Below are 13649 nucleotides of genomic sequence, written 5' to 3'. Positions count from 1 at the left end.
TGCTCAGGCCCAGAGTTCAAGCCCCAGACCTAGGGGGAAAAGGACTCCTGATTAGTGCTGGTAGCTCATGCCTATAATCCTAGCTATTCAGGAGGCTGAGATCTGAGGATCATGGTTCAAAGCTGTCCCTGGTAGGCAAGTCCTTGAGACTCTTATCTCCAATTTACCACCAAAATCTGGAAATGGAGCTGTGGCTCAAGTGGCAGAATACTAGCCTGTGCGCGCATGTGCGTGCGCGCAAACACACACACACACACACACACACACACACACACACACACACACGGACTCCTTGGCTTCTTTAAGGCTCTCACATTTGAGAATCCGGAAAATCGCTCACTGCAGAGGTCTTCCCAGGTGCCATGGTGTCCTTAACAGTCTCCATCTCTCCACTGACAGAGACAATGACCATCTTTGAAAACGTTACCCGGGCCCTGGCCAAACAGCTAAACCCTCGAGGGGACCTGACGCCGCTAGACAGCCTCATTGACTTCAAGCGCTTCCATCCTTTCTGCCTGGTGCTAAGGAAGAGGAAGAGCACGATCTTCTGGGGTGCCCGCTATGTCCGCACTGACTACACCCTTCTAGATGTTCTGGAGCCTGGCAGCTCACCCTCAGGTCAGCTTTGGGCATGGGGCTGGGTTCCAAGGGATCCTATAGAGTCCCAGCCAGACACCTGGCCTACAGGGAAGACTCAGAGGTCCTCTAAGCCTGTATGATGAAATGTCACCTAAAAGTTCACATTAGGGCTACAGATGTGGCTCTTGTGACCAGAGCACTTGCCTAGCAAGCCTGAATCCGCCCCCACCCCAAAGTAAAACCGGGCACCAGTTGCTCATGCCTGTAATCCTAGCTACTCAGGAGGCTGAGATCTGAGGATCACAGTTCAAAGCCAGCCTGGGCAGCAAAAGTCTGTGAGACTCTTATCTCTAATAAACCACCAGAAAACCAGAAGTGACACTGTGGCTTAAGTGGTAGAGCACTAGCCTTGAGCTGAAGAGCTGAGGGACAGTGCCCAGGCCCAGAGTTCAAGCCTCATGACCGACCAAAAAAAAAAAAAAAGTCAAATGAAAGTTCTCACTAGCTGCTGAGGCAGTGGGAGAACTATTGGTGCCTCTCTGTTGTGTTTTGTTTTTGTTTTTGTTTTTGCCAGTCCTGAGGTTTGAACTCAGGGCTTGGGCACTGACCCTGAGCTTCTTTTGCTCAAGGCTTGTGCTCTACCACTTTAGCCACAGCGCCACTTCAGGCTTTATCTGTTTATGTGGTACTGAGGAATTGAACCCAGGGCTTCATGCATGTTAGGCAAGCACTCTACCACTAAGCCACATTTCCAGCCTAGCTCTTTTGTCTTCTCTCTCCTACAGATCCAACAGACTCTGGGAACTTTGGCTTTAAGAATATGCTAGATGCCCGGGTAGAGGGAGAGGTGGACATGCCAAAGACGGTGAAGGTAAAGGGCACTGCAGGGCTGTCCCGGAACAGCACGCTGGAAGTTCAGACACTCAGTGTGGCACCCAAGGCCCTGGAGAACTTGCACAAGGAGAGGTAAGAGTGGACAGGGCTGGGGTTGGGCAGTGCAGAGAACAGCTGCCCCGAGCCTTGTGTGGGGAAAGCAAAACCCTTGGCGAAGTTGTCACCATGGGGGAGGCCTTTGAAAACCACTGGCAAACCCCTTGGCAATACGGTCACCACAGGGGACCCCTTGAGATGACCCGTGTGGGGCCTATGGAACCTCCAAGCTATTCCTAGCTACTCCTTCTGGTACTTCCAGTACCCCGTCCCCACAGTCCCCCTATCTCATCCCACACGTGAGGATGAGATATTAAATCTCTTTGCTGAGAAAACTCATTTCTCTTAGAACCACAGTTTTCTTTTCTATGGAATTATGGTGTCACAAGATAATTTCTTTTTGTGGTACTTGGGAATTGAACCCAGGGCTTTGAGCATACTAGGCAAGCACTCTACCATTTGAGCTATGATGCCCATCCCTGCATACTCATTCAACCCGAAGGCTATGAAGTATGCTAGAAGGTGGAGGAGTGGACTGGTTGTAACTGCTTCCTATGGAAGCTTGGGTACAGCATACTGCTTCCACAAATAAAGCCTTCCCGCCAGCCCAAGCTCCACACCAGCCCTGGAGGATGCTGGCATAAGGGGTGTGGCAGAGGTGACATTGATGCTAGGCACCACATATGTTTGTCTTAAGAAGGGACCTGACTTTTAAGTAATTAAGTAAGGGTTTAAATAAACAGATGAGTACTGGGGAGGCCGAAGGAAAGATGGGGTGCTTGGGAAGTCATCCAGTAAATATCTAGTGAGCTGTTTTTGAATATAAAGCATCCTTCTGTGTGGTAGAACAACTTTTTCTAAAAACTTTGTAGTCTAGGAGAGTGAAAACTACTGTGCAATAGTAACTACAATCCAAAACAAGAAGTAGTAAAGTGGGGCTGTGAAGGTGGCTCAGTTGTAGAGTGCTTGCCTTGCATGCATGAGGCCCTGGGTTCCATTCCTCAGCACCACATAAGCAGAAAAGGCCAGAAGTGGTGCTGTGGCTCAAGTGGTAGAGCGCTAGCCTTGAACTGAAGAGCTGCGGGACAGTGCCCAGGCCTAGAGTTCAGGCCCCACAACGAAGGGGGGGGGGGGGGAAGAGGGTGAGGAGGAGAGGGGAAGGAGGAAGAGGAGGAGGAGAGGTGGAAGACGAGGAGGAGGACGAGGAGGAGGAGGAAGTAGTCAGGCACTGTTGGCTCATACTCAGGAGGCTGAGGTCTGAGGATCTGGTTTAAAGCCAACCCAATCAGGAAAGTCCGTGAGACTCTTATTTCCAATTAACCACTAGAAAATTGGAAGTGGCACTGTGGCTTAAAGCAGCACAGAGTGCTATCCTTGAGCAAAATTGCTCAGGGACAGTGCCCAGGCCCAGAGTTCAAGCTCCATCACCAACAATAACAACAAAAGACGTGGTAAGCCCCGTGGCAAGGGTTCAGCTGAGTCTCATGGCAGAGGGGAGGCACTTCTGGCAGGGAAAATTAGGAAAGGATGCACAGAGGTGGTACCCCACCTCTGCCTTGTGTGGTGGGCAGAAGCTATGCATACAAGTATGGGAGAAGGGCATTCTAAAAGCACACAGAGGAGATATCGCAAAGCTAATGGGGGACTGTGAATAGAATAGTCAGTATGGGAGGCAAGGAAGAGGTGCAAATGGAACAAGCAGGAGTTTGAAGGTGGACCCAGAGCACGCAGGAACCAGGTGCCAGGTTACAGAGTTGAACTGTAGCACCGAGATGACTCTGGCAGTACTCTGTGTCTCATGATCAATCTGGCCAGACTCAGGAAGTATGTTCCATGGAAGAAGAAAAACAGGGATTAAAGTAGGAAGACCAGGCAAAACACTGTCCCATTCTATCCACCAAAAGTATGCTAGGAGGGCGTGAGCTAGGGGAGAACCTCTGGAATGAAGGGGAGGAATGGATGCAAAGCCTGTTGCAAATAGAAAGGATTAGACTTGGCAGGGTAAGGATGTAGGTTTTGGCAACAATGATTCCAATGTTTGACCCAGGCTGCAACAAGACAAAGTATTCAAGGCAAAAAAATGAGTGACAAGCAGGTGACAGGCAGCTCCATGGAGTGTGAGTTCCTTTTGGATGTTTTGAGTTTGTGACTCTGCTTGGGTATCAGTTGAGAAAATTCAACAAGGTAGTTAGAAACAGAAGCTGGGAACTCTAGAGAGGTAGAGTTACATATGGGGTGGCCAACAAAGTAAAGACTTTTAAACCATAGGAACTTGGGGGGGAAACTTGGATCTTTGAGAGCAGAATCATGAGAACATAAAAGGTTAGGGAACCAAATACAAATGGCAAATGGGATGCAGACAGAATGGGGAACGTTTAGGAGCCAGAAAGATAAAAGTAGAACCAGGGTGAACCAGGGTGACCAGAAGCAAAAGAAGACTGCGTTGCATTGGATGGTTGGTTCAGTGTCGTGCAGAATTAAGGGAAGACAATGATATTGCCTTTGCTGTGTGAGAAACAAAACCAAATTATAAAAAATTCAGCGTGGAGCCAGGCACCCGTGGCTCATGCCTGTAATCCTAGCTACCCAGGAGGCTGAGACCTGAGGATCACTATTCAAAGCCAGCCCAGGTGGCAAAATCCATGAGACTCTTCTCTCCAATTAACCACCAGAAAACCAGAAGTGGCACTGTGGCTCAAGTGGTAGAGTGCTCCCCTTGAGCTGAAGAGCTGAGGGACAGTTCCCAGGCCCAGAGTTCAAGCCCCATGACTAAACAAAATAAATAAATAAAAAAGAATTGGAATGGGAAGTGAGGAGGTAGATATTGGGCAGGGGCATATCTTTGGAGACCCTTGGCAGAAAGGAGAAAGAAGGAAATAGGGTGGCAATTAGAGGGAGTAGTAGGATCAAAGAAAGTAAAACTTTTAGGGGTGGAGACATGTTTGTACATGGAAGGAGCAAGTGAGAAGCTGTCGTCAATGGCAGGAGAGAGGATAGAGATGGGGAGGAAGGATCCCAGAAGACGGGAACAGGGAAGGAAGGTAGGAGGCTCTACCTCTGTACTGAAGAAGGAAGGAAGGAACCATGAGGCCCTGGGTGTGAATGGCCATTACCCAGTTTGTCTCAGCACACCTGGAGGTAGGTGTCATTGCCCTCACTCTATAGACGAGGCAAGTCAGACTTAGAGAAACTGCTCTTCAGGAGAAGTTCAGGAGATCTGAACTTCTGCCCTGGTCTGACTTGAGTTCCCTGACACCATGATGTCTAACTGCTAGGAAACAGCAGAATAAAAGGGGGTGGGGGCTAGCCCCAGCGCTGAGGAGCTCTTAGGGTTCCCTTATGCTTCTCCTGCCTCAGGAAGCTGGCAGCAGATAACCCGTTCCTGAAGGAAATGCGGGATCGAGGAGAGAACCTGTATGTGGTCATGGAAGTAGTGGAGACGGTGCAAGAGGTCACTCTGGAGAGAGCCGGCAAGGCGGAGGGCTGCTTTTCCCTCCCGTTCTTTGCCCCACTGGGGCTACAGGTTTGGTTCAAACACACACACACACACACACACACACCCTTCCTAGAGGCCTCATTCATTTTTTTATGCCATTAGTGCCCATTCAGCATATGAAGAAGACCCTATCCCTTCTCTTTGCTCCCAACCCAACCGGCCAGATACACAACTGAGCCCTTCTCTAGCCAATGGCACCTAGGGTGGGCATAACTCTGTGCCAGAAGTCACAAAGACTCTGTGGGGAGAAGAAGCACACTCATCATTTTTCCCTCACGGTGCTAAAGATCAGAGCTCACAGAAGTTCTCAGGCCCATGCACGAGGCACATAGCTTAAAGCCCAGAGGCTTGGGAGTTTTCGTGGAAATAGTAAGACTCTGGTACCTATTTCTAGTGAGTGATGTGGGATTTTAGAGCCAAGAGGAGGAATGAGTCATGGAGGCTTTCCTGAATGAGGTGAGCATGTGGTACAGACAGTGACCAAGAAGAAGGAACCAGAGTCTGGATGGGAGGAGGAGGAGGAGGAGGAGGATGGGAGTTTAGAGGTGGGAGAGGATAATGCACAGGCAGCTGACGGAACAGGTCTGCCCAGTTCCCTGCAGGTGTCCAGACCAGGAAGAGACACAGCTTGTCAGAGGATGATCACTAAAGATAAGCGAGGGAGCCCATCCCATGGAGTCCAGACTGGGGAGAAAGATGACAGAGCCCACTACTGCTGGGTTTCCCATTTGCTCTTTTCACACACGCTCTCAAGCCTGGCCCTCCACCCCAGGGTCTCAGATCTGCAGACTCACAAACTCCCATTGTGTAATCTTAGGGCTCTGTAAACCACAAAGAGGCTGTGACCATCCCCAAAGGCTGTGTCCTGGCCTTTCGAGTGAGACAGCTGATGGTGAACGGCAAAGATGAGTGGGGTAAGCGTGTTCTCTTCACAAGGCAAGAGTTAACCCCACCAGGCTGAGGTATTAGGGTCCCCGCTTGGGACAGTGTCAGGGGACAAGTGGGAGTGTAATGCATCAGCCAATGCCTGAGACAGAACACTAAAGGCTGGTTCTGGAGAGAAAGTGAAGGGGCCCTTGGGTTCTGAGTCTCTCAGAGGGCCGGACACTGTGGAAGCCATGGGCAGCAGGGGTACAAACATCAGCAAGCAAAGCCTCTATCTCAAGAAACCAAAGGAGTAAACATCCTCTGATGCTAACACAAGAGGGCAAGGTTGAAAACTGCTATCAAAGAAGAGAAGTTGCTGGATGCTAGATTACAGGCTCATGCCTATAATCCTAGCTACTCGGGAGGCTGAGATACGAAGATCGAGGTTGAAAGCCAGCCTGGGCAGCAAAGTCTTATCTCCAATTACCCTAGAAGTGCTACTGTGGTTCAAAGTGGTAGAGCACTGGCCTTGAGTGAAAAAGCTCAGGGACAGCACCCAGGCCCTGAGTTCAAGCCCCAAGACTGACAGAGAGGGTGGGGAGGACGGGGAGGGGGCAGTTGGGAGGGGGAAGAAATTTACAATTTACAGCAGTGGGGAGAGGGGGAAGTGAAGAATTAGACAAGGCATTTGAGGGGCAAGACCTAAGCCCTTGGGTTTGAGACTGGAAAAAGAAGGGCAGGGCAGCTGAAATGGCCTAATGGGCAGGACCTAACCCTGAGCAAGACTCAGCAAGGGCTTGAGACTGGAGAAGGGTGGGGCAGCTGGTAATGGCCTCCTGGTCTCCCTCTATTGCACCTTACAGATATTCCACACATCTACAATGACAGCATGCAAACTTTCCCTCCTGGAGGTGAGTGAACTGCTCATCGGCTCCCCATACCTCCTCTCCTACCCCAACATTATCCGCTGAAAGTCCTCCCATTCTAATAGCAGATAGTATAATCTTCCTAGGAGTCCCTGCTTTTGTTTCCTAGGTCCCCAGAAATAGACATCTTCAACATTCGGAAAGGTGGATAGAGATATATAAAAAGCAACAAAAAGACAGAGATCAGGTAGAGATTTTTGTCAATACTGCCCAAGAGAGACAGAGAATTATAAAGCCAGGAGACAGAGGTGCAATCAGAAACTGAAAAGACTGGGAGGCCGTGTGTGTTCTCAAGTTGCAGGGTCAACGTGCTGAGAGGATCTCGTGATTTTTATAATGATCACTGGCGAAGCTGCCTTGACAGCAACTTTAGACAAAAAGGCAGAAGTAAGATTTATACTGACAGATGTACATTGTTTCTGTCTTCAGAAAAGCCAGGAGAGGAGAAATTCACACGTAAGTGTTCCTTTCATTCCACTGCAATTTTCTTTTACTCCCATCTTCTTTCTTTCCTACTGACAGGAAAGATGGTAGAGCAGGTCAAACAGCTGGCTCAGAAGTGTGGCAGACAATCCAGCAGCTTAGGACAAAGCTGTGGAAGGGGAGATCTTTGGAGAAGATGCCCCCACATTTAGACACCTCAAACCTTTATCCCCAAAAGCTTTGGTTGCTTGTTTTACATGTCTGCCACTCAACCACCTAGCAACCAGGGTGGGAGCAGCTGAGTCACAAGGATGTCAACTCAACCTGGTGCTCCTTTTCATGCCCCATTAACTCTTCCTCTGACCCATTCCTTCACCTAAGGAATGGAGCGAGAATATCCTGAAAAGAATTGGGAGCCAGGTGCCAGTGGCTCACTCCTGTAATCCTAGCTACTCGGGAGGCTGAGATCTGAGGATTGAGGTTCAAAGCCAGCCTGGGCAGGAAAAGCCTCTTATTTCCAATAAACCACTCAGAAAACCAGAAGTGCTGTGGCTCAAGTGGTATAGCGCCAGCCTTGAGCTGAGGGAGAGTGCCCAGGCCCAGAGTTCAAGCTCCACTACTGACCCAAAAAAAAAAAAGAGTTGGGGTTTCCCAGGACACAGATGGAACATGTTGCTTCTTCCTTTAGTACCTTACCCTTGGGGATGGTTGTCATGCTGAAGTACATTCTAACCCATTTTTGTGTTTGGTTTCCTTCTCCCATTCTTCCTCAGTTATCCAGGCATCTGATGTTGGTAAGGAATTTTATTTTTGTCCCAAGACTTTGGTGTGAAGGTGGTGAAAAATGCCTTACGGTGGAGGGAAGGGAGGACAAGGGCTCAGGTCAAGATCCTGAGACTGGATGCACCTGTAGGGAAGCCACTCTTTCCAGCATAGACTGGATATATTTTAGAATACTAGGCCCCCCTAGAATGCTGGGTACAGTTCACTTCATCCAGAATACAGACCCACTGCTCTCTGGAACAGCCCCATCCTGGCCTTCATCAAGGTCATTCTTTGCCAATTAGTTGGTGAGAAGGGGAAATGAGCCTTCCCTTTCCATTTTTAGGTAAGTCTTTTTGAGAATGGGAAGGCAATTGTGTACTGATGAAGGATGGGGTCTTTGGGGTGAGAGGATAATACAGGGCCAGGCCCACCTCCTTATCCCACCCTCATGTCAGGGTTGGAAAAAACTTCCTAATCATGTTCCCTGGGAAAGAAACAAGGCCAGGCCCATGTGGGGAGCACAGCATGGGGCCCTGAAGAGTGTGACTGAGTGAAGAAGCCCTTGTTCCTGTAGGGAGAACATGCTAAACTGGGAGGCTCTGGTAGAGGACTGGATGCCTCATTTATTACCTCCATAGGGGAAGCACATGAGGACTTCAAGACACTCAAAGAAGAGGTTCAGAGAGAGACCCAAGAAGTAGACAAGCTGAGTCAAGTGGGGAAAAGCTCCTTGCTCAGCTCCCTCAGTAAACTCCTTGGGAAGAAAAAAGAGCTTCAGGACCTTGAGCTTACGGTGAGGCTACAATGGGAAAATCAGAAGATGAAGGTTTGGGGGTTTTTTGGGGGGGCAGGATATTGCAGCTGGTGGCCAGCAAAATTGATAGTTACAATCACCAAGGCTGACCAAGTTCCCCCAGGGTGCTAAGGCCACCACTGCGCCTTAACGGACATGCACCCTCTGATAGACAGAGGGAGGAGGGAGGACCACAATGAGCTTTCTGATGCAAGGCAGCTGTAATGGTTCCAGAATTCAAATCTCAGAGTCCAGAGGCTGGGAAGGTGGCTTAGTGGTAGAGTGCTTGCCTAGCATGCCTGAAGCCCTGGGTTCTATTCCTCAGTACCACATAAACAAAAAAGGCCATTGTGGCTCAAGTGGTAAGAGTGCTAGCATGGAGCAAAAGAAGCTCAGGGACTGTGCCCAAGCCCTGAATTCAACTCCAAGATTAGGGGGGAAAAAACAGAAACAAAAAACAACCTCAGAATCCAAGGAGAACTAAGAGAAATAGAGACATAAAATAGTTGAGGGACTATGTGCCAGGTGCTATTTCAGGCCCTCTGCTATGGTATCTTCATTTCCCACCTTTCCTCACAGCTTGAAGGGGCTCTAGACAAAGGGCATGAAGTGACCCTGGAGGCACTCCCAAAAGATGTCCTACTGTCAAAGGAGGCTATAGGTGCCATCCTCTATTTCGTGGGTGCCCTAACAGGTAAGTGGGGAATGAGATCTTCACTTTTTCAGTGGTGGGAATGAATCGCTTAAGTAAACTCACAAATGAATGAATGAGTGATTGGTACGTAAATTACACTTGATATTTTCGTTAAATAATGGGTTCCTTGGGAAAGATGGGGGAGAACATTGGAGAGGGTGACATTGATCAAGATGCATTGTGCTCATAATCTGACCTGAAATTGAAACTGTTACACAACCACTTCAAATTAAAAAGAAAAGAAAAATAAACAAAAAGGGGGGGGGGAATTCTAAGGATTTCCTTGGTCCCCTTGGATGCCCTGAGACAGCCTGCTAATAGAGGTTGGGAAAGAACTCAAGTTTTTTCAATCATATACTGAAAGCCAAGGTCATCACTTTCCTAGATACCCACTTGTTAGCTTGAATCTCAGAGGGGAATATCTTCTGATCTAGCCCCTGTATTCTCTCTTTTCCTCTGCATGAAATATTCCTCTTAGAAAAATTCTGATATTTCAGTTATAATGTTTGTTCCCTTAGGAAGCATGCCCCCAAAGGCAAAAACTAAAAACTTCAAAAAAATAAATAAATAGCCAGGCACCGATTGCTCACACCTGTAATCCTAGCTACTCAGGATGCTGAGATCTGAGGATCGTAGTTGAAAGCCAGCCTGGGCAGGAAAGTCCATGGGACTCTTATCTCCAATTAACCACCAGAAAAGCAGAAGTGGCACTGTAGAGCGCTTGCCTTGAGCTAAAGAGCTCAGGGACAGTGCATAGGCCCAGAGTTCAAGCCCCACGACTGACCTAAATAAATAAACAGACCCCTTAAGCTGTGTCTCTCTTAAGACTCTGTTCCTCCCCCACACTGCACTTTCTCTGAGTAAAGGAACTATCATTTTTATTAACACTCAGCAAAAATGATTGGCATTTAATCATGAACGAATGAATGAATGAATAGATGCATCCGTCATTCAGTTCTGGCTAGAATTTCAGAAATGAACTATTTGGAATTTGTAGTCCTTTCTGCACCAGCAACAAATGTCTTTCTCTGCTTTTTTTTTTTTCCAGAGCTAAGTGAAGCCCAACAGAAGCTTCTAATAAAATCCACAGAGAAAAAGATCCTACCAGTGCAGCTGAAGCTGGTGAGGGGTGAGGGGGGGAGAGGACAAGTTTGGGAGGAAGTGGCTGGAACCAATGGGAAGATGCAGATTTAGCCTGATGGCAGAAGCATCCTGAAGGGATCCTAGGGAGTTGGTGCCCAATTCTCTATTCTCTATTTCTTTCCTTTTATTATCTTGTTACATTAGGCTCTGATGGCTCATTCCTAGATTACTAGATGACCCAGGAGGCTGAGATCTCAGGATCAAAATTTGACCCTCAGCCTGGGCTTATCTCCAATTAACCAGCAAAAAAAAAAACAGAAGTGGAGAGGTGACATAAGTAATAGTACATCAACCTTGAGCAAAAAAAAAAAAAAAAAAAAAGCTAAGGAAAAATTTGAAGCCCTGAGTTTAAGCCCCAGTACCACTCACTCCCCACCCTCAATTTTAAAAAAAGGCAAATGGATAAATTTCTACTCATGATATGAATCTATCAGCCTTTTCTTGTGAGGAAAAAAAATTCTGGGTCTACTTATTGCTAATCAAGTGATATGAGCAAATATTTAATGTCTCTGAATCTGTTTATTCTTCTGTAAAATGGGGCTCCAAAAAAATGCAGTGCCCACTATAAAACCCAAATGGAGTGTAATGTAAGAAAAAGAGCTATAAGGGAAATGCAGCCCTTCGTGGTGATTTGTATGACTAGAAGGGAAGGAGAGAGCTTACCAGATCTTCTCAAATTTTATGCTGTGGTTGGTTCCTTACAGGTGGAGAGCACAATGGAACAGAATTTCCTCCAAGATAAAGAAGGAGTCTTCCCCCTGAGACCTGACCTGTTGTCCTCCCTTGGGGATGAGGAACTGACCCTCACGGAAGCTCTAGTGGGGCTGAGTGGCCTGGAAGTTCAGAGATCAGGTCCCCAGTACATGTGGGACCCAGATACCCTCCCTCGCCTCTGCGCCCTTTATGCTGGCCTCTCCCTCTTTCAGCTGCTGACTAAGGCCTCCTAAGATGCCTTTTCTGCCTACTTCCTGCTTTCTAGACCTTCTCAGTCTCAGTGTGCCATGTTCTTAACATCACGTTGCAGAGCCACCAGGTTAGGGCTGAAATCCTACCCTGTCACCCATGAAAACCAAACCCACCTACCCCACAACCTGTCTCCCTCCATGAGCCTTCTACTACCACAACCCACCTCCATAAACCCATCTGCTGATGCCTAAATCCTGTAGAGTTGGAAACACTCAAACCTTAAAAACTTTGAGCCATTTCAACAACAACAAAAAAATTAATTCCTATCCCAATTCTTTGTACTTCCAAAAAATAAATTTTGCTGGAATTAAGGGGAACTAGTAGATTGACATCTCAGTATTGAATGTCTTTTGTGTGTTTCTTTCAAGAATTTATCATAAGGCTATAGCTGCCAGTAGCTCATGCCCCTAATTCTAGATACATAGGAGGCTGAGATCTGAGGACCACAGTTTAGTACTAGCCTGGGCAGATAAAAAAAAAATCTTCAAGACTCTTATCATCCATTAGCAAAAAACTAGACATGGAGAAGGAAATAAAATGTTAAGAGTTTCAGCTGGTATTGAAAAAGAATAACAGAGTTGGAGGTCCTGAGTTCAAGCCAATACCAACACACAAAAAGGAATTTAGCATAAGGAAATTATTATTTTGAGACAGTATACATTCTACTACCTGTGCACTGTCCTCAGGGCAGCTGGAAAATGCTTAGAGCACTACGAGGGTACAGAATCCAGATTCTAAAGTGAGAAGAACATCAAAGCAGCTTATCTACAAAGCACAGCATTTGGGGCTAGAGGTGTGACCCAGATGGTGGCCTGCCTAACATAAATTCAAATACTAATACTGAGGGAAAAAAGTAGAGCAAAGAGCATTTGTGGGCTTAGGATTGGGGACAGGAGGTGGGGCAGATCTAGAAATACAGAAGTCTAAAACAAAGATAACAAATCTCAAATTTGTCAAATTGAAAGACAGGTTTCCATGGTTCACACTTGTAATCCTACTCTGAGTCTGAGATCTGAAGATTGAGGTTCAAGGCCAGCCCCAGGCAGGAAAATAAGTGAGACTCTGATCTCCAAATAGCCACCAAAAAGGAAGTGGAACTGTGGCTCAGGTGGTAGAATACTAGCCTTGAATTTTTACTGAAGCTCAGTGATAGCACACAAGCCCTGAGTTTAAGTACCAGAACTGGCACACAATTGAAAATGCAAAAACAAAATTCAAAATTCTAAAGATAGTATTTTTTTTTACCTTTTCTCTTCTTTTATCTTCTACCTTCACTTGAGGGTGGTTTGGGAGAGAATGGTGTGTACAGAATTTGCCTATGCACCTGCTAATATGTCTATTGTGATTTCATCAAACTGTTCCTGTTTAGTTGGATTTGAATATCTTTTACTATTCTCCTTTCAAAGTACTTTTATGGGTAGAATAATTTCTCCAAAGCTTCAGGCCCTAGGAGTCAAGCTCTCCCCCTTCTTATGCCCTCTACCCACCCCCAGCTAGTTTTCTCATTTACCAAGAATTCATGACCAAACTGCAAAAAGCTTTGTGTTAAACCATCCTCCCCCATATTCTGGGCTACTTCCAAAGCCTTACTATATTGCTCATAAACATACAGGGTTGTTATCTGCTGACTTGATTGTTTTTCTTAATAGAGAGATGAGCTAACCGCCTAACTATGCAGAAGTGTTATATTTTTTTATTATAAAGATGAACAACAAAACTGGTCTGACTTCTGCCTTTCCATTGCTCATCCACCTCAGTTACAGATACAGTGTTTATAAAGAAACGTTTCCATAGTTTATTCCATTAATGATTCAAAAGTTCTGTTATCCAACCTCCAGCTGTGGGGGTGAAGGGGTGAGAGTACAATTAGGGAGGACTAAGTCTAGGCATGTTCCCTAAAACTGGGACACACTTTTCTTTTCCCCATTTGGCAAGTGGCTGTTTAAGGCAAGTAATTGCTTGCAAAAACAGTATGAAAACAAGAATACAAGGTACACATAGACCATCCTCTGTGTATGTCCGTGTATACTTACACCATTAGGCACAGCATTATTCTGTTCCCCATTT

At 46.8% G+C, this 13649-nt stretch overlaps 1 protein-coding gene across 1 annotated transcript; it reads left to right on the top strand.

The window, feature by feature from the left end:
- The first annotated feature begins 404 nt into the window (after positions 1–404).
- Positions 405–11911, top strand: Gsdma (gasdermin A). The gene is made up of 11 exons (XM_042673989.1): positions 405–618; positions 1365–1545; positions 4867–5032; positions 5823–5919; positions 6736–6783; positions 7228–7254; positions 7995–8015; positions 8625–8779; positions 9359–9473; positions 10522–10595; positions 11321–11911. Exons 1-11 carry the CDS (start codon positions 405–407, stop codon positions 11561–11563), a joined length of 1341 nt encoding a protein of 446 aa, XP_042529923.1. The 3' UTR covers positions 11564–11911.
- Positions 11912–13649: the final 1738 nt, after the last annotated feature.

Source organism: Dipodomys spectabilis, unplaced genomic scaffold (assembly GCF_019054845.1).
Source record: "Dipodomys spectabilis isolate Male_0828 unplaced genomic scaffold, ASM1905484v1 ptg000018l, whole genome shotgun sequence".
Lineage (NCBI taxonomy): Eukaryota > Metazoa > Chordata > Mammalia > Rodentia > Heteromyidae > Dipodomys > Dipodomys spectabilis.
The sequence above is the reverse complement of the archived record's forward strand: the minus strand, read 5'-3'. Positions and strand labels throughout refer to the sequence as shown.

What these genes read in the sequence shown, in the direction of transcription:
- Gsdma (XM_042673989.1), top strand. Translation starts at nt 405, where the DNA reads ATGACCATCTTTGAAAACGTTACCCGGGCCCTGGCCAAACAGCTAAAC. An exon ending in GCAAACTTTCCCTCCTGGAG is followed by an intron (nt 6,784 to 7,227) that starts GTGAGTGAACTG and finishes TTCTGTCTTCAG; the next exon opens with AAAAGCCAGGAGAGGAGAAA. An exon ending in TTTCGTGGGTGCCCTAACAG is followed by an intron (nt 9,474 to 10,521) that starts GTAAGTGGGGAA and finishes TTTTTTTTCCAG; the next exon opens with AGCTAAGTGAAGCCCAACAG.